The sequence below is a fragment of the Brachyistius frenatus genome, unplaced genomic scaffold (assembly GCF_029030835.1).
Source record: "Brachyistius frenatus isolate BFR_SWC_R1_liver_20210118 unplaced genomic scaffold, ASM2903083v1 Contig_379, whole genome shotgun sequence".
Taxonomy (NCBI): Eukaryota; Metazoa; Chordata; class Actinopteri; family Embiotocidae; genus Brachyistius; species Brachyistius frenatus.
In genome coordinates this window covers 160,058-179,943 of record NW_027210978.1, presented here as the reverse complement: position 1 = coordinate 179,943, position 19,886 = coordinate 160,058, and the positions used below count along the sequence as shown (strand labels likewise).

The following is a 19,886-nucleotide window of genomic DNA, read 5'->3' as shown; positions in this document are numbered from 1 at the left end:
TTCATTGCTTTTCGAGTGACTGTCTCTGTAAAGTCAAGCGAAAACTACAAATCAAAGTAAATCACAAAACACTTAAACAATTCCTGCTTAGTTGTTAATAAAACCCAATATGTGATCTATGTGAAAGAATATTATGTTATTTCTTTGACTTGTACATTCGATATTTAAGTCTTAATTAGAAGTAAAATAAAACCAGGTTACACTTGTGTTGTACCCTTTGAAAGATGTGATATGAATCAGTTGCACGTACACATTTTTCCCATTACCAACTGTATTAAAATATACTGATGCAGTAATACTGATAGTTTCATTGATTTCACCCTGTGACTGCATACTTACAGTCTTGTATAAGAGCTTTTTTTAAATCATTTATTCGACATAAATATAAATAGATGAACTCAGTATTACCTTCATAGTTAATAATAACTTCTTGAAATCTACACCACTTGTAGAGGATGTGCTTTACAATGCAATCATTTATTTGTAATATTTTGGGGATCTTTTTAAATCCCTTGACAGTCACAACCTTTTTTTCTGAAGGGCTCTTTAGTTCTTGACACAATAGCAAAGTATTTTTTCCAATGTAAGTGCTATGTTTTTTAAATGTATTTAAATTATAGAAATGACTGCAAAACTTGAATGTTATACGTCATTTGTTTGAGTGTATCGCAATTTATTTCAAGGAGGATCAACTGTTTTCTTGTTCAAATAAAAACCATCCCTATAGGACATTTGAACTTTTTCACATGACTGTAGGTACGTTCCTGTGCAGATGTCTGTGTTCATAATTTAGTTTCCTGTAGCTTCGTTGTTTTGGGTTTGCACCGTTCAGTGGAATATTTTTTTCCATTCTGCTTTGTCTGCTGGTCAACACTTATGATCCATATGGAAATATCTCAATAGATATTTGTAATGATTCCCTTTAGACTCAGCTCTACTTTGTTTTACTGCTAATTACTACATACAATAATGCTAAGATGCTAAATTAGGATGGTGAAAATGAAAACCAGTGTGAAGATGTTAGTAAGTACCACAGAGCTGCTCGTACAACTGCAGCCGCTCCTCCTCTCTGTCTCACCCTCCTTCCTATAAATGATAATGAAGAACTAACACAGTGACTCAGCTCTTTGTTATCTCTGTCAGGACACGAAGAGTTACCAGGGCAGCAGTGGAGAGAGGAGCAGAAGTAAAGCAGTCAATTATGACACAGTGTTTTGGTTATGCCATTAAAGTGACAACAGTAACGTCTCCTTCCTGTCCTCTGAGCCAGAGCGAGCCCTCGCAGCACCATGGTGACAGCTGTGTTTGGGCCTCGCTGCTCCGGGGTCGTAGGTCACACTCGGGATGTTGGTGAATCTGAAAGCCTTCAGTCCCCGTGTCTGTTGACATGCTTCATTGAATAAATGCCCCCATCGTCCTTCCCCGAAACGCCTCTCTTTACAGGGTTAGGCTCCGACAAACATGTCTTTATTCTGAGTCTGATCCCCCCCCCCCCCCCTCCTCCTCCACCCCTCCCCCGCCATCACCGACAGCGTCCTGTAACGTTTGATGGGGAGAAGTTGGAGGATGTTTCTATCACAGGTCTGGTAACCAATACCCGCCGTCCCAGCTGTGACCCTGACAGTTATATCCAATGGCAGCGGGCTCAAATGCTACTGTACATCCAGCGAGCCACCCCAACGTTTAAAACCCCACACAGGAGGCTCCACGCTCTCTAAGAGCTTCTCGGAGGACTGAATTACATCATAAACTCTGGAAAAAACAAAAACAAGACAAATAGTCAAGAAGAAAAGACGAGACAATAAATCACAACAAAACAATGATCCAAAGATTTCCCGAAAGCACTTCAGAGGTAAGTGCACCTTTTATTAACTATTGGTAGATTGTATTAAACTTTATGTTGTCAGAGAATTAAATATGGATTGATTTTAGCCTTCGAGGCGGCATTGATGATTTAATTACCATGTTTAATTTGAAATGACAAAAATGTAATAAAATACCTTTCATATCGTCTTATAGGAACTTTAAAGCCAGACATAAAGGAGAGAGTTATGGAAACGCTGCTGCTGACTGTGGTGTGTGTGCAGACGGTGCTGGCGATGGGGTGAGTATATGTGCTCATTTTACAGACTGCGAGGTGGAAAACATGCGGAGAGACAAAAAGTCATGAGCAACATTCACTGACGTGTAATATAACTCTGGTAAAGTCATATTGACAAACTACTTCTACAGCTATTATTTATTTCACCATTTCACCATCAAACAGACTTTTATTCAAAATTGTTGCCACAGTCAAAGTACAAAACAAAGTGTATTATTTCAATACAAATCATGTATAAAAAAAAAAGGTGTGTTTTTGTTTCAGTAAGGGACTTCTATATCTACATGTCTATATATATATATATATATTATTAATAAGATGGTTAGTGAATATATTTGAACTTTCACTGTATATCCAAATTCATGAATTCAGTAAAACTTTAGTGTGGCCTCATTTGTTCAAGTTAAATTAACAACACATACATTATTCACTCACTGTATATGTAAATGCAGTTTTTATGCAATGATTTGTATTTTTAAATTTTGTGTTCACTAAACTTTTTACCAGTTTTTTTTTTCTATTGCATATCATTTAATAAACATCAGTGAAAGCTACATACATACATACATACATTCATTCTATTTCAGTGTGTTTAAAAACATTTTTTTTAACAAGCAGATATTTAAAATCACATGAAGATCCTTCTGGGTGCCAAACTTTGATCGTTTTATGCCACTGAAGGAGTTGCTTGTGTCTGCTATCAAAAAGGGCTTTTTCATTTAGTGCCAAACTTTGATACGTCAGCTGCATCTAAACAAGTATTATTATTTAAAAAATAACATAACTTTTTCTATATTTATGCAGGAGTAAATGTCATTGGCCAGTGAGCCAACACAATTTCGGTCTTAACTGAGGTAAAATCTTACATTATAATGCCACTTTTTAAAATGACTAATTAGCAGCCACACACCTGTCTGAACTGCAGGGACAGGAAGGACTCATGCCAGGTGACACCTGTAAAATATAGGTACAGTAGATTAACACTCTCCACCTCAACTGTTGTAAAACTACTATTACTACTGTAAATTGATATTAAATAAAGTATTGAAGTCAAGGTGGTCGGAAGTTTCAGTCTTTCATGTGAAAACTTTCATGTTTCTGTTCTTGAATAAACTAAATGTTTTTGAGCTGTCAATTTCCCATGAGCTTGAAAATAGAGTGAGAGACTTGGGACACAGTGTGGTCAAGGAAGTGCTGAAAAATGTGCTTGTATTTAATTTGAATGAACTTTGATATGTCCAAAGCAGCACTTGTAGCCGGGTTATTAACCATGGTTTTGTAAAGGAATCCATTTTAGCCTCTTTTAAGTATCCTGGGTAACTACACCCAGTTGCACGGATTACTTTTATAATCACAATCTTCATGCAAGTAGAGAATACAAAGTCATGTATGAATCTGAAATGCAGATGTCCAATCAGATCTGTGTATCATCATTTTCCAGACACTGGTGTGAACACGTGGTGGAAGACAAAGTGGAGCGAGTTCTGTCTCCACGTCTGCAGCTGGAAGTGAGCTGTTCAGAGGTGTATCAGTACAACACCCGAGGCTGGAGGCTGGATGTGGACCGGATGCGCATCAGGCATGGGGGCGATGATGGAATCGCACTTTACTACAAACAGCAGGGGCCCGAGGCGTCCTGTTTCTTGTACAAGTAGGTGGAAAGTTCTCCAAGTTTCAACCTGTTGACTAAAGTCACTCAGTGAGGAGGGTTTCTTCAGTTCAGAAACATTTTGTATTGATTTATGGTGTGGATCAGGTGAAAAAGCCACCCTGAAACATCTGCAGATTTTCCCAGCATTGATGTGTTGTGGTTGTAATGAGGTGAAGGATCATGTTGTTGGTTAGAGCCTTTCATTACCAGACCTCAATTCACTGCCTTAATGTAGGGGTCTTAACTCCACTGAGGATTGTTTCCAGTCATTCAGTTTGGTGTGTAGACCCAGTCAACAACCATCAGTGATGTCATCAACCATCAGTGATGTCATCGTTGGTTCATGAACGTTATGAATCCTCCAGTTCAGATTCTGTCCGTCACCATCTTTGTTAGTTCGGAGCGGTTCGGAGCAGGAAGTGACCATATTTGGACGAGCTGGGGGAGGAGCCAGAGGTGAATCTGACCGATCTGATCGGAAACCTGACGATACTACGTCCCACCCACCGATAGCTGTAACCTGACTGCACCACAGGCCTGTCAATCAAACAGACACGCCCCCAAAAACAGGTCTTCTTGAATCTTCTTTTCTAATGAATGAGGGATTATTTTCAGATGGACCTCCAGAAAACTAATAAGAAGGAGTGACTTTAGCTAACAACACCGAGATAACTGATGGACACATTTTATTCACTTTGGATTTGATGAGAGAAGTTGAATGGGAGTCTATGGAGCCGGAGGCTTTTTGGAGCCGACCTCTAGTGGCACTCGCTGGTATTGCAGCTGAAGACACTTCTGGATCAGAACCATTTTACAGACCTGAAGCTACGAACACTTTTATATCCAGTCTGTGTGTAAACCTCGGGTTAACTTAGAAACAGCTGAAGCAGCCTTCAACCAATCAACATTGACCCTCATATAACATATGTTGTGTGCTGAAACCACCCCACCAATTTTGTATACTTTAAAGTCATCAAACTAAACTTCCCCCACAGGTCGCTTTGTCCTTCAGACGAGCTGAGCAAACCTTAATGAAAACAGGGTTTCCAGACTGTGATCACAGCAAAGACTGAATCTGTCAGCAATGGGTGGGCGGAGCCTCACAAGGTTGGTTAGGACACCTGTGCGAAGGTGGGAAACAACTGTGGGGAAACAGCAAGAACCTATGTGTGTGCTGTCTTTTAAAAAATTCAAGATTTCCTTTAAAACAATGTCAAATGTGGTCATCACATTACATAGTATACTTTATTTCCCATCCAATGTAATTAACTTCCATTAAAGAGTAACATGCAGTATTAGTACAGAGTAATGGATCTCAGAGATTATTCGTTTGTACTCCAAAATGAGATTAAAGCTGCTTTTCTGAGAGTATATTGGTTTAACACTTGCAGAATCCCATTTAATCTGACAGATGTTAGAGACTGAAGGATCTGTAACACTAGAGTGGATCATGACGTTCAACATCCCTGAGGGAAGATAATTGTGGCAGTTAAAGCAGCTCAGGATTTAGGAAGATCTTGTTCTCACTTGTACTGAAGTCTGGTAATAGAAACAAATTACATGAATGTCATTAACTTTAACATCCACTATATGAGTTCACAGTGACCAGTGTGACAGCTGGAAGAATACTATCCTGAACGTACTGATGTGTTTCCTGATGTGTCTGTCCACCTCAGACCTCCAGAGATGGAGAAGCAGGTGGTGAACCGGACCGTGAGGGCGTGCTGTGAGGGGTGGAGCGGACCACGCTGCTCTGACGGTGAGGCGACACTCCAATGGACAGTTTCATGCAGCATTACATTACTTTATATGTGAAAGGAGACAGGCATAAGCAACACATCATAATTCATTATACAACAAGTAGCTCCGCCCCAGAGATCTGATTGGTCAACTGAACATTTGGAACAAATCACCTTGACAACACACCCTGCTCATCATTAGAAATATCACTCCACCCCCTCGATGGGAATATATTAGAATTGAATTTCATATAATATGTAATATAATTATGGACAGAAATATGTGTCAGTAGAAACTGAATTTGAATCATTTATATTAGAATTTGAATTGCAAAACTTAAATAATTGCTTTAAAAATTTGAATCTGAATTGCTCAACTTGAAATTGAAATTTTAGTTTGGAACTGAATTTCAATAAACTTGAAACTGAATGTTTAATTCAGAATTTAAATTATTTTGCTTTGAAACCACATTGAAATGCCACTGAAAATTCAGCTCTCTAAATTCTGTTCTCACATTTCAAATTCAGTTCATGACATTTTGATGTAGTTCGTGTTTCACACATCCGAGAGCAATAAAACAGACTAGAAATCCTCTCTGTTGCTAGGTGGTTGCTACAGGTGGGACTACCATCACACAACAATAACACTGTTGTCTGTGTTTCTTGTTTGTTTAAATATAATATATATATATATATATATATATATATATATATATACTGTACTGTATATACTGTGCATTTTTATATTTAATATTTTTTACTGTTATTTTATTGCTTTCCTGTATCTATAAATGCTGCTGTAGCGAACAAATTTCCCCTTGGGGATTAATAAAGTAACTACCTACCTACCTACCTACTTCCTGGAGTAGTAAACATTGCATACATTACATAAGAGTCTACTGATGTTAGGGATTGTTCTCCAGTTGTTAGTCGTACCCAATGTGTTGCCATGGAAACGGAGATCACACGAATAAAAGGTTTTATATTTTGAGAGTGAATTGCTCCACAATATGAACACATTTAGATGACATGTTTTATTTAGTTGGTGACTTGTTGTTTAATCACAATATTTCACTGCAGGGTGCTTCAACATCATTATTGGTACAACAGTGATGCAGTCAGGTTAAAGCACACCCTCTCCTGTAATATTGCTTTAATCAACCGGGATCACACATGAAATACAACCATCAGTCGTCTGTAGGAGACCATGTCAGTGTCATGTTATTCCTCAGTAAGGAGGAAGAAGTCAGTCTTACGTTTAGGCACAAAACTACTTGGTTTGGGTGAAGAAAAGATCGTGGTTGGGTTAAAATAAGCAATATAGTACGTAAAATGTTAACATATGTTACTTACATACATTAAACATGTTGTATTATGTCAGTAACTCAAACGTGTTTCCCCGATGAAAGCCGTGTTTGTTTCATTCAATCACCTCACTTCCTGCCCATGTCCACTTTATCACTCAGTACTTTGTCACATGACTTCCTTCTTTATGCGTGTACTTTTCACGCAGAGGCGAGTTAAACGTGACTCTGACACGGCGTCCTCTAGTGGGCAGACGGGTGTATTACACACTTTGGAGTGGTACTGCGATTCATTTAAAATACCACCTAATATTGAATTTCTCTATAAATCTTTAAAATTATCAAATAAAACTGACCACTTTGAACTTTTGTACAGGAAGCTGTGTTTTTTAACCTTGCATAAAAAACCCCAATGTTCTTTAATGTTTTCATGCCTATATTGTATATAAATGTCTATTTTGTTTTGGTTGTTTGCTTTGTCATTTCAAAATTATCACTAAATGCATTACAGTAATGTTTAACATTCTTATTTGTTCCACATGTTTCTTCATGCTCTTGCACAAGAGCAGAGTTTGGGCAATCGATTCAGTTATTTAACTGTTTTGAATGAATCCTTATAGACTAAATATTCTCCAGATTTTTTTATTTTTTTTTATCAGCTGTTCTGTGTTTACACCTCTCACTATAGACAGTGTCTGTGGCTCCTCTGCCTCTCAGGTGTGGGTGTGCGTGGTCAGTGCTACTCCACGTGGAGCTGTGAGGACTTCCCCGGAGTTCATAACTCCTCTCTGATGCCGGTGGAGCAGTGCTGCAGCAGCCTGTGGGGACTGAGCTGGAGGAACGCCTCTGATCACACCTGCCTGTCCTGCACCTACACTCTCCTTCCAGGTTAGAGAACATGCACATGCACATACTGGAACTACCTGATTTAAACACATTCATTTGTGACATGCATTGAACTTATTTCTCCTTTTTTTTTTTCACAAAATTGATCTACAACCAGGCTTCCAAAAAAGTTAGGACGCTGTGTAAAATGTAAATAGAAACAGAATGCAATGATTTACAAATCCCATGAACCTATAGTTATTTGCAAATAGATCAAAGACAACATATCAAATGTTGAAACTGGAAAAAATTGTTCTATGCAAAATATATGCTTCTTGTGAATTTGATGGCAGCAACATGTTTCAAAATTATTGGGAAAGGGTCAGCAAAAGACTGGAAAAGTTGTATAATGCCAAAAAAAACACCAAGTGGAAATTCTCACAACTAATCAGGTTACCATGGCAACATATCAGTAACATGATTGTGTATAAAAAGATGATTTCAGAGAGGCGGAGTCTCTCAGCAGTGAAGATGGGGAGAGGTTCACCACTCTGAAAGACTGTTGGAAAATAGTTCAACAATCTAAGAATAATGTTTCTCAACGTAAAACTACAAAGAATTAGTGGATTTCATCGTCTACGGTTCATAATATCATTAAAAGATTCAGAGAATCTGGAGAAATCTCTGAACACAAGGGACAAGGCTGGAAACCAATATTGGATGGTGGTGATCTTCGGGCCCTCAGGCAGCACTGCATTAAAAACACACTATTCTGGAGTGGAAATCACTGCATGGGCTCAGGAACACTTGTGAAAACCATCGTCTGTGAACACAGTTCCAGGTGTGTTGCTGGCATCAAATGTTGAAAGAAGCATATATTTTTCATAAAACAGTAACAATTTTCAGTTTCAACATTTGATAAGTTGTCTTTGGTCTATTTTCAATTAAATATTTGTTTATGTTATTTGCAAATCATTGCCTTCTGTTTTTATTTACATTTTGCACCACGTTGCAACTTTCAGAAACAGGGTTGTAATTTTCTCTTTTAATAATCTAATTGCACTGAGAAATTAGCAGCTGCTCACGTAGTGCACTCCTACGACCCCCGAGGATTACACATGAACTACCTCTTCTCTCCAGACTCCCAGTCCTCCCCCCTGGTGCGCAGCGGTCTGCTGGGGACCGCCCGCGTCCCTCAGGGCTCGGCCACCTGCATGTCCTGGGGTGGAGCCCACTACCGCACCTTTGACAGGAAGCACTTCCACTTCCAAGGCAGCTGCACGTACCTGCTGGCCTCGTCTACTGATGGCACCTGGGCTGTCTACATCAGCACAGTCTGTGACGGGAGAGGACACTGCAGTAAGGTATCATTCCCCACCTATATAGCAGTACTTGTTATAAATAAACGTTGTTCTTGTTCTGAGGAGCTCAGAAATAACTTTCTCTGCAGATTCATATTGTGTGTGTGTATGTTAATGTGTCTGTGGCCTCCTGCTTTCAGGCGCTGAGGATGATGATGGGTCTCGATTTGGTTACAGTTCTTCACAGGAATTTAACCCTGAACAACCTCCCCGTTCCAAACGGAGAGCCTCTTTTCCAAAACGGTAAACTATTCTCAGCTCTCTCTGTTTCCTTTCCAGCTTAATGTTATTAACCGCAAAATTTGAGATGAGGTTAAAATGAGAGAAAATGATCCTAAACCCTCATGACAGATTTGTACCTGTATCACAGACTGTAAATAAAAGTGTTTGTAGCTTCAGGTCTGAAAAATGGTTCCAATTCAGAAGTATCTTCAGCTGCAATACCAGCGAGTGCCACTAGAGGTCGGCTCCAAAAAGCCTCCGGCTCCATAGACTCCCATTCAACTTCTCTCATCAAATCCAAAGTGAATAAAATGTGTCCATCAGTTATCTCGGTGTTGTTAGCTAAAGTCACTCCTTCTTATTAGTTTTCTGGAGGTCCATCTGAAAATAATCCCTCATTCATTAGAAAAGAAGATTCAAGAAGACCTGTTTTTGGGGGCGTGTCTGTTTGATTGACAGGCCTGTGGTGCAGTCAGGTTACAGCTATCGGTGGGCGGGACGTAGTATCGTCAGGTTTCCGATCAGATCGGTCAGATTCACCTCTGGCTCCTCCCACAGCTCGTCCAAATATGGTCACTTCCTGCTCCAGACCGTTCCGAACTTGCAAGAGGGCGCCAGACAAAATCCGAATTTAGAATTGTTTGTATTTGCAAAAATTACTGTAATACATTGCTGCATTTTGCCGTTATTTCCTCAGTCATTTGGTCAGAAACAGCACATTATCCTGCAGTATACACAGAGTTCTCGCTCCTCTCCTGCAGGAGTGACAGTCCATTGGCTGGGAGATTTTGTGTTTGTGGAGAGCGGCCTTGGTGTGCGACTGAAGTTTGACCTGACCAACACAGTGTACCTGACGGTGACTGCTGAGCACCTAACAGCCACCAGGGGGCTCTGTGGAGTCTACAACAACAACGCAGATGGTTGGGGAAATACAACACAAACACACAAACCAACACACACCAAGATTCTACATGCGATCATGTTTATTTATTGTTTCACTCCCTTGTGATGTATTTCTGGACTCTTTATGTCGGCTGTCTCAGATGATTTCACCACGATGGGAGGAACCGTGTCCGAGTACGCCGCCAGCTTTGGCAACTCATGGAAAGTTCCAGACCAGAACAATGAAGTACTGCACTGAATGCATTTCACCTTTCTTTTGTTTCTTTTTTGACTGTTTATACTTCTATTTGGATCTAAACATTAAGCAGTTCCCAACTTTAAAAACAAAACCAACAAACCATCTGGCTGGAGGAGATAAAGGTTCTCAGGAGTTGTTTTGGTTGTGAATGCAGACTGACACTCCTGCTGTATTTGAAATAAATGGCATGTTGCATTTGTAAAATGCAGCCTCTGTAACTGATCCTCTTTCTGTCCCGTGTGATCCATCAGGGCTGCAGCGACGCGGCCGAGCTCGGTCACAGCTGTGATGTCTCAGGAGACGCGGCTCTACGCAGGCAGGCAGAATCAGTGTGTCACCGCCTGCTGGAAAACCCCTTCACACGCTGCCACCCCCGGGTCAGACGCCTCATACTGCAGCCATGTCGCATCACCACTGTGATGCTCGTCCTTTTGGACATTAGGATGAAAAAATATTTTCTTTTCTGATTTCAAGCCTGTAATGAGATGAAAGGAGCTTTTCAAAGTTTAAGTTTATTTATAGTAGGGACCATGTACAGAATACATTCATCTCAAAATCAGAGGAGATGCTCTGTAACAGATTTGGCTACTTGCTAATTTCCATCTGCAGTCCCTAGTAAGTAAAAGTAAAGTAAAAAATAAAGGAGGTTCCCAGGAAAACAGTAAATAGATGTGAGCCATGAAACTGTCTTAAAGACTTATGACTTTCCATGTTTTAATGAACAACAGATGAGTCCGCCTGAGACTTACAGACACCGCTCGTTGTTTGTTAAGCAGTTTATCTTCACCAAGAAATACTTTTGAAGCTTTCTGTCACTTAACGTTTCATCTGTGTTGTCTTCCTCTCTCTGGCATATTCATCAGCTCTATAACACAAATATATTCCTAATTCCAACACTTTATCGACTTAAACAACCTGTTTCCATGAATTGACATCCATTTCTTTCTGAGCAGGATCATATAAACAGTTCTGTGACTCCCAGTTCCTGTTGCTCCCAGGAATGCATTGATAAGTCTGTGTCTTTGTGTCTTTCAGGTGGACCCGGCAGCCTACACAGACACCTGTCTCTACCTGTACTGCAGCCTGCCACCCAACGAGCGGGAAGGGGCGCTGTGTGACACCCTGGCCAGCTACGTCCGGCAGTGTGCCCAGCAGCACGTCGTCCTAACGTGGAGGACAGACACGCTATGTGGTAAAGAAACAGAACAGTTCGGTGTCTGACTACACATGTCATCTTTATAAAACTGTGTCCCTCCTCCCAATGCCACGCCCATCCACTGCAGCAAAACGGGAGATAGCTACGTTTGGCAGTGTATGGGTGTTAGAGTTACACGTTTTGCTGGTGGGGGTTAGGATGGAAAAAGAAACACTGAAGAACAACTTCCTGGATTCAAACCTCATTGTCCCGCATGGCAGTTTGTAATTAATGCCACCATGTGGACAAATGTCCTTTATACTTGGTTTATTCAACACGTTTGTTGCAGTACCGTGGTTACATGATCCTTCGTCATGTATCATTTATATACGTATAACTTATGAGCATAAAGATAACCCATGTAATATACACACCGGTCCACTACAGCAAAACGTGTAACTGTCACGCCTAGACCGCCTAAAGCGTTATAATCTCACATTTTGCTGTCGTGGACGGGCGTGTCTATTACACATTTTACCGTGATACTGGGTTGAATAGAGCAAACGACTTAATAAAGATAGTATTATACAACAATATCTAGCTAAAGCTTGGTAGCAGCAGCTAATATTAGCCACCATAAGCTAATGGATATACCAGATTAAATCAAGCTGCCTGAGTGTATTATACAACCCGCTTTCCAAAAAAGTTGGGATGCTGTGTAAAATGTAAATAAAAGCAGAATGCAATGATTTGTAAATCCTATAAACCCCAAACTGTATTGCAAAGAGACCGAAGACAACATATCTAACGTTAAAACTGAGAAATTTTAATGTTTTATAAAAAAATATATGCTTATTTATAATTTGATGCTAGCAACACGTCTTAAAAAATTTGGGACAGGATCATGTTTACCATTTTGTTGCATCACTTGTTCTCTTTACATCACTCTGTAAACATTTGGGAACTGAGGAGACCAGTTTCTGGAGTTTTGAAAGTGAAATGTTGTCCTATATTAGGACAGTTGTCCACTTCACCTCAGTCCATCTTCAATGATCTCGGTCCAGAGAAGGCGGCGGTGTTTCTGGATCATGTTTCTATCTGGTTTCTTCTTTGGAGAGTTTTAACATCATTTGTGGACGCAGCGATGAACTGTGTTCACAGACGATGGTTTTCACAAGTGTTCCTGAGCCCATGCAGTGATTTCCACTCCAGAATAGTGTGTTTTTAATGCAGACACATTTTAAGACTAAACTGTGGTTTGTGTTTTTTAATGAGTTTTGATGAATAATAGAAGCATTTTTATTTTTTATTTTTTTTACGTTGTTTATCTTTAGATGTTTTCCTCTTCAGTGAGTTTATGTTTCCCTTTCCGAGGTCTGAGTTTCGACACACAAGACTCCAAAATTAAAACAAGGAAATCTGTCAAATTCTGCATCTCACAGCAAATTAATTTGAACTGTAAGACACAAAGATTCATGTCAGCAGTAATTACATGCGACAAAACATGTAAACAGTATTGTCCTTTATAAATATGTCCTGCCTTTTTTCCTGTCTCTCCAGGTCGTGTCTGTCCCAGAGGTCAGGTGTACTCTGACTGCGTGTCCTCCTGTCCCCCCAGCTGTACCTCCCCTCACCCCCCCGGGCCCGCTGCAGCCGTGGGCCAGTGCAGGGAGGAGTGTGTAGGGGGCTGTGAGTGTCCTCCGGGTCTCTACCTCCACCAGGGAGTCTGTCTGAAAAGAGATGACTGTCCTTGTTTTCATCGCAGACGCACCCACCAGTCAGGGGACAGGATACAGCAGCGGTGCAACACCTGGTGAGGGGGGTGGGGGGGTATTGGTTTGGTTCCTGTGTCTCTCCATCTAATGTTCCTTCACTTTCTGATTATCCATCCTTTCTTTTAAATGTATTCCCTCTTCACCTCCCAGTGTGTGCAGAGCAGGTCAGTGGCAGTGCACCGGAGAGAAGTGTGCAGCCCAGTGCAGTCTGATGGGGGCGCTGCAGGTGACCACCTTTGACAAGAAGAGGTATTCACTGCAGGGAGGAGACTGTCCCTTCACCGCTGTGGAGGTGGGACACATACGCTGCTGTGCACACTGTTACACACAGTTACACACTGTTACACACTGTTACACAGAGTTGCACACAGTTACACACTGTTACACACAGTTACACACAGTTACACACAGTTACACACTGTTACACACAGTTACACACAGTTACACACTGTTACACACTGTTACACAGTTACACACTGTTACACACTGTTACACACAGTTACACACTGTTACACACAGTTACACACTGTTACACACAGTTACACACTGTTACACAGTTACACAGTTACACACAGTTACACACTGTTACACACAGTTACACACAGTTACACAGTTACACACTGTTACACACAGTTACACACTGTTACACACAGTTACACACTGTTACACACTGTTACACACAGTTACACACACATATCACTCCTTTGTGCTTACGCTCTTTGTGTGTGTTCAGGACTTTGTTGACAGGAAGCTGGTAGTGAGCGTGCGCTGTGGGGAGTGCACAGCAGGAGGAGGTGGAGGAGGAGGTGGAGGAGGAGGAGGAGGAGGAGGAGGAGGACTGGGGTGTGTGAGGGAGATGTCAGTCATGGCGCTTCGCACCACAGTCACTATCACAGACACAGGTGAGTCAGTAAACTAACACTAACAGTATTAAAGTGACAGTTTGTTTGGAGTTTTTTAGCATCTTTCAGTTGTCTGTTTCGATTATGTGTTTTGATTTAGTCTTAATGTTCTTATTCTCTTATAATGTTCTTATATGTGGAAATAGACAACTCTTATCTCATCAACTTATAAAGCTGATATGATGTTGTTTCTAACAATAGACTGTAAATAAAAGTGTTCGTAACTTCCAGGTCTGAAAAATGAGACCAATGCAGAAGTGTGTTCAGCTGCAATACCAGCGAGTGCCACTAGAGGTCGGCTCCAAAAAGCCTCCGGCTCCATAGACTCCCATTCAACTTCTCTCATCAAATCCAAAGTGAATAAAATGTGTCCATCAGTTATCTCGGTGTTGTTAGCTAAAGTCACTCCTTCTTCTTAGTTTTCTGGAGGTCCATCTGAAAATAATCCCTCATTCATTAGAAAAGAAGATTCAAGAAGACCTGTTTTTGGGGGCGTGTCTGTTTGATTGACAGGCCTGTGGTGCAGTCCAATCAGATCAGTCAGATCCGCTGTTCGCTTTACTTTGGTAAATGCTGGTGAAATCTTACAGTCAAACCATATATTATAATTTTCACATTCAACATACGGGGACTGACCGACAAGCACTTCATGACTCTTTATTTTTAGTGTGTTGTCTGGGTTCTGATCAGGCTGGTGTTAGATCGGATCAGTACGTGGGATGCTCTACCTGTGATTACTTGTTAAATTGTGGGAGGTTAAATATGGGTAGTGATGGGGACCACTTTATTGACAGTTAAACAAACTAATCACAGAACTGTAGAGTTAGAGTGTGCTTCACTCTGGCTGATCCAATCGAGCACCAGCTGTTCTGATTGGTTGCAGTTATTTCCAGGTGCTGTAACATTGAATGGCCAGAGGGAGGTACTTCCTGTGGTGACGGGGGACCTGGTTGTGCGTCGGGCCTCCTCGTCCTTCCTCCTCATCCAGACCTTCGGAGCACAGGTGCTCTGGTACCTCGATGGACCCTTCGCCCTCATCACCGTGCAGCCGGGCTTTGCGAACAAGGTGACCTTTACACTACACGACACTATGCTATGCTACTATGCTACGCTATGACCTTTGTGAATAAGTATACCAAGTTACGTCTCTTGATTAACATCGGCACTTTAGTTGCACATGTTTTTGTGACCACTGTTATGTGCGTATTTGTGATTTGTGTCAAGTTTTTGAAGAAAAGAAAGAAGTTGCAAGGACCCAAATCAGCCACGTAGGGTGATGGAGATTGTGTTGCGGGCACATTGTCATGTTGGGAAGATAAATTTAATCGCTCCTCAGTTCAAATCGTTTGCACCAAATGTTTTCCCTCAGTCCCCTCAGAAGGTCCCGGTAGAACTTGGTGTTGACAGTCTGACCCTGGGGGACGAATTCACGGTGACACAACCAACGTCAAAGAAAACCCAGCTGGTGTCTCCTGACCTGACGGTCGGTCCTTGACAGTGACGTTCTACTACTCTTGAAATGTGAATGCCACTCAACTTACCTTGCGCGGTTATTTGTTTTGCTGATGTAGATTTTCTGAAGCATTTCAAGGGTCTCTGTTGCCCATTTTCTGAAATTTGACCGTAGATTGGATATAAGAGTGAACGGAGCTTCTGAAAAATGGTTCTGATCCAGAAGTGTCTCCAGCTGCAATACCAGCGAGTGCCACTAGAGGTCGGCTCCAAAAAGCCTCCGGCTCCATAGACTCCCATTCAACTTCTGTCATCAAATCCAAAGTGAATAAAATGTGTCCATCAGTTATCTCGGTGTTGTTAGCTAAAGTCACTCCTTCTTATTAGTTTTCTGGAGGTCCATCTGAAAATAATCCCATCGTTACATAGATATTAGCCTTCCAAAAGCGCTATGTTTGGAGGCTTGTCTGTTTGATTGACAGGCCTGTGGTGCAGTCAGATTTCCGCTATACGTGGGTGGGCGTGATATCGTCAGGTTTCCAATCAGATCGGTCAGATCCACCGCTGGCTCCTCCCTCCGCTCGTCCAAATATGGTCACTTCCTGCTCCAAACCGCTCCGAGCTAGTAAGATGGTGACGGACAGAATCTGAACTGGAGGATTCATAACGTTCACAAACCAACGGTTTTGACACAAAATTGAATTTGGTGATGAGTGTATCCGTGCTGTGTTCAAGGTGCGCGGCCTGTGTGGAACTCTGACCTGGAACCAGCACGATGACTTCACCACCCCAGAAGGAGATGTGGAGAACAGTGTTTCATCCTTCGCGGGCAAATTCACCACCGATCGCTGCACTCTGCCTAGAGGAGCTCCACCCGACGCCTGCTCCACCTACACCCAGAGGAGACACTACGCAGGGACAGTGTGTGCCGTCATACACAGCCCTGTCTTCCAGGTCAGAGCGGTGGGGACGTTTTGAGTCTCAAGAGTGAGTCCATCTTTGTTTTAGTCACATGTGCACCTGCCTCTCCGATCTCACAGGTGTGTCACGATGTGGTGGAGAGGGAGCCTTACTTCCGTCTCTGTCTGTCGGAGGTTTGTGGGTGTGCTCCGCAGGGGGCCTGTCACTGCACCATCCTCACCGCCTACGCCCGGCACTGTGCTCAGGAGGGTGCTGAGCTCCGCTGGCGCAACCACACCTTCTGCTGTGAGTGGAGACGTACAACACCTGTTAGTCTTTCACAGAGAAGTCAGGGTCACAGACCAGTGGTTGGTCTCTGTCTCATCAATTTACTCTGGACCAATCCATGTCCAAAGGGACATTTTCAAGCTGGACCAGACCAAAATCCTAAAATAAACAACAGCCTAACAGTGACTAACAATTTGTGATGCAATGCTCATGATTTTATTGCCTCTTGCAGCCTGAACCAAAGTGTTTTTGCCCTTTGGATGTTAACTAAGCCCTCCATGAAGCAAACTAAACTAACACCCTCTTCTGCCCCCAGCTGTCCAGTGCTCGGGTGGTCAGGTGTACCAGGAGTGTGGTCGCGCCTGCGGGAGCTCCTGCTCAGACCTGCGGCAGGACTGGAGCTGCGATGACGGCGTTGGTGGCGGGACGGGGCGCAGGATGTGCGTTCCGGGCTGCCAGTGCCCGCCAGGACTTGTGCAGGACCACCAGGGCCAGTGTGTGCCCATCGCCTTGTGCCCTTGTGTGCAGGGAGACCAGATGTTTTCAACTGGAGCCGTCGTTCAGAGCAGCTGTAACACCTGGTACGTAGAACAGAAGAGGAAGAAGTGCAGATGCAGCACAGCAGACAGTATCACACCTATCAGAAGAAAAACAACCCGATGAGAGTTCAATCTTCTCACCCAGTTGTTTTAACAGCACATCATAAAAGCAGCCCTTTCTCCTTTGCGGCTGTCTGTGTGCAGCTTTTATCATGTGTTAGTTGTGATAAAGTTCCTCAGTAACAGCTTCAATATAACAAGGGCACAGTTTCATCAGCATGGTCCCGGTACACACAGATTTAGTGAGGCGGTAGTATCAGTGATAACATGGAAGTTCAGAGGTCATTTTGACAGAGAGTGTTTATTTATTAATTCTAGTTACACTACAGTCCCATAACAAACAGAGCAGCTTTAACTTAAACCCTTACCTGTGCAATGTGTGTAATGTGTGTAATGTGTGTAATGTGTGTCATGTGTGTCATGTGTGTCATGTGTGTAATGTGTGTTTCTGTGCGGTACATGGGCACACTGAGTCCCCGGTGGTGTGAGAGCTCTGATGAAATCACTCTATGTTCCTGCTCCCTGCTACAGGATAGGTTGATTTCATTGCATTTCTTCACTACACAACCTCACTGATCCTCCCTCTGTGGGTCGGAGTCATTTATTACTGACTCAATAAGTAAAAAATAAAACCTTCTGAGTAGTTTTATTTACGTGTGTGAGTCTGTACATTGTCCTTTTTGTATGTTTTTCTGTGCTGCTCATATCTGACCTTTGACCTGATGAATTGTTATGAGGAAATTTAACATTTGGTTAATTATTACACTGATATGAAACATATCACCCTGCAGCACATTACAACATATTTAATGTTTAACGAAAATGTATTGATCCATCGTATATAGTACTTATAGTACTATTTAAGCTTTTTTTTTCATACTTTTTTTTCTGAATCATACTGAAGCATTGCGTTATCTTTACGACCCTTTTGTGCCCACCTGACAGTAAATCAGCCCTGAACCAGTTCCCTCTCCTCTTCCCTTCATAGTGTGTGTGAGCAGGGTGTGTTCAACTGCAGCCGGGAGCGCTGTGAGGAGGTGAGCCGGTGTCCTGGCTCCCTGCTCTACTCTCCACGCTCCTGCCTCCTCACCTGCTCCAGCCTGGACCCTCCCGGCCAACAGCAGGGGTCCGCTGTCACACAGTCGGGCTGCAGAGAGCCGCTGTCAGGCTGCGTCTGTCCTCAAGGAACCGTCCTACTCGTGGGTGCAAACTCAAATTAAACTTTGGCTAGAGCACAAATCATTTATTTTCAATTTACATTCTGCAGGCATTTTTTCACAACAGATATTTTGACAATTATACACAGAAAAGCAGAGGACAGCTCTGTTTCTGCCATTTTAGGTGTTTTTATATGAGTATACAGTTCGTCATCACATGACCAACACCAGGACCTGCACATGTAGAAGGACAGGATACACACATTATTAATGTGATAAATCTACATGCCACATCATATTTCTGAGGGATGGTCATTTGCGTATATTAACGTCTCGGCCACTTGGGGGCAGCAGATGCGCTGAAAGCATGCGACCCTGTCACCATGGTAACAGCAACTTTCATTCGGCGGCTCCTTTTCATGTGTCTAACTTTAATCCAATATTTAATCTTCTTTTATCCCAGTTTTAGTCTTCATTTTGCTCCCGAGAGGGAAAAGCTGTCTGTAAATACACGTGCAGATCTCCATCTACGTCCTATGTTCTCCAGGACGTTAGTTAACAGTTGGTTTATCAAAACGGGTTTTTTCTGAAAACATCTGGAAAAAGAGCTGACAAGCAGAGAGACTGAACCCAAACAGAAAAGCTGTTGTAAAACTAAAACAGTGAGCTGGAAGATGTTAATACTGCAGCTGTCTGCTGCTTTCACACAAATACTGTTGACGTGAAAACGTGTTTGAAGAACTTCATGTTGGCTGTAAATATTCTGTTCAGTGATGTGGAGGAGGATGGTGAAGGTCACCTGCTGGCCCAAAGACTCATCAGTTTATTATGAAAGGTGTTATTTAATTATTACATATTGTGGTTTATTTATTGTTAGGAATGGAGGAGTACATCACAAGCAAACATGTTTGACAAGTTAAAAAATGGTCTTAAAGCAAACACCTGATAATTTAATTAATCTTAATAATAATATTATAATATGAATAACATCAGTTATTTAATTCAGATGAATTAAATGGCAACACGTGGGAGCCGGTTTCTCCAGACCTCACTGGCTTCATGCAGCAGTTCTGTGGTTTATTGAGATAACGTGACTTGTCTCTGTTCAGATGGACACCACAGATTGAATGTATGTGGTTGTCCACCGGTCCCTCAGCTGACGGCTGAGCTGTCCGTCTCCTCTGCTTTGCTTCAGGCTGATCGCTGTGTTCTCCCAGACGAGTGTCCGTGTCGCCACAACGGTCGCCTTTACTCCATCAACGACACCATCACCAAGGACTGCAACACATGGTGACGTTGGGGACGTCTGCAGCGGTCTGATTGCGTCCCGCTCC

The 19,886-nt window shown here is 42.2% G+C and overlaps 1 protein-coding gene across 1 annotated transcript in view; it reads left to right on the top strand.

The window, feature by feature from the left end:
• The first annotated feature begins 1,788 nt into the window (after positions 1-1,788).
• sspo (SCO-spondin) overlaps positions 1,789-19,886 on the top strand; it is a 98,798-nt gene continuing 80,700 nt past the window's right edge. Inside the window, exons 1-21 of the mRNA XM_069724502.1 lie at positions 1,789-1,852; positions 2,020-2,104; positions 3,543-3,752; positions 5,429-5,511; positions 7,513-7,683; positions 8,761-8,984; positions 9,122-9,224; positions 9,965-10,123; positions 10,247-10,332; positions 10,596-10,721; positions 11,380-11,536; positions 13,040-13,292; positions 13,405-13,546; positions 13,988-14,048; positions 14,091-14,156; positions 15,050-15,222; positions 16,344-16,562; positions 16,649-16,814; positions 17,113-17,377; positions 18,384-18,594; positions 19,748-19,842. Of these exons, the coding sequence (XP_069580603.1) occupies positions 2,052-2,104; positions 3,543-3,752; positions 5,429-5,511; positions 7,513-7,683; positions 8,761-8,984; positions 9,122-9,224; positions 9,965-10,123; positions 10,247-10,332; positions 10,596-10,721; positions 11,380-11,536; positions 13,040-13,292; positions 13,405-13,546; positions 13,988-14,048; positions 14,091-14,156; positions 15,050-15,222; positions 16,344-16,562; positions 16,649-16,814; positions 17,113-17,377; positions 18,384-18,594; positions 19,748-19,842 (3,023 nt within the window). The 5' untranslated portion in view covers positions 1,789-1,852; positions 2,020-2,051. The remainder of the gene's footprint in view (positions 1,853-2,019; positions 2,105-3,542; positions 3,753-5,428; positions 5,512-7,512; positions 7,684-8,760; positions 8,985-9,121; positions 9,225-9,964; positions 10,124-10,246; positions 10,333-10,595; positions 10,722-11,379; positions 11,537-13,039; positions 13,293-13,404; positions 13,547-13,987; positions 14,049-14,090; positions 14,157-15,049; positions 15,223-16,343; positions 16,563-16,648; positions 16,815-17,112; positions 17,378-18,383; positions 18,595-19,747; positions 19,843-19,886) is intronic.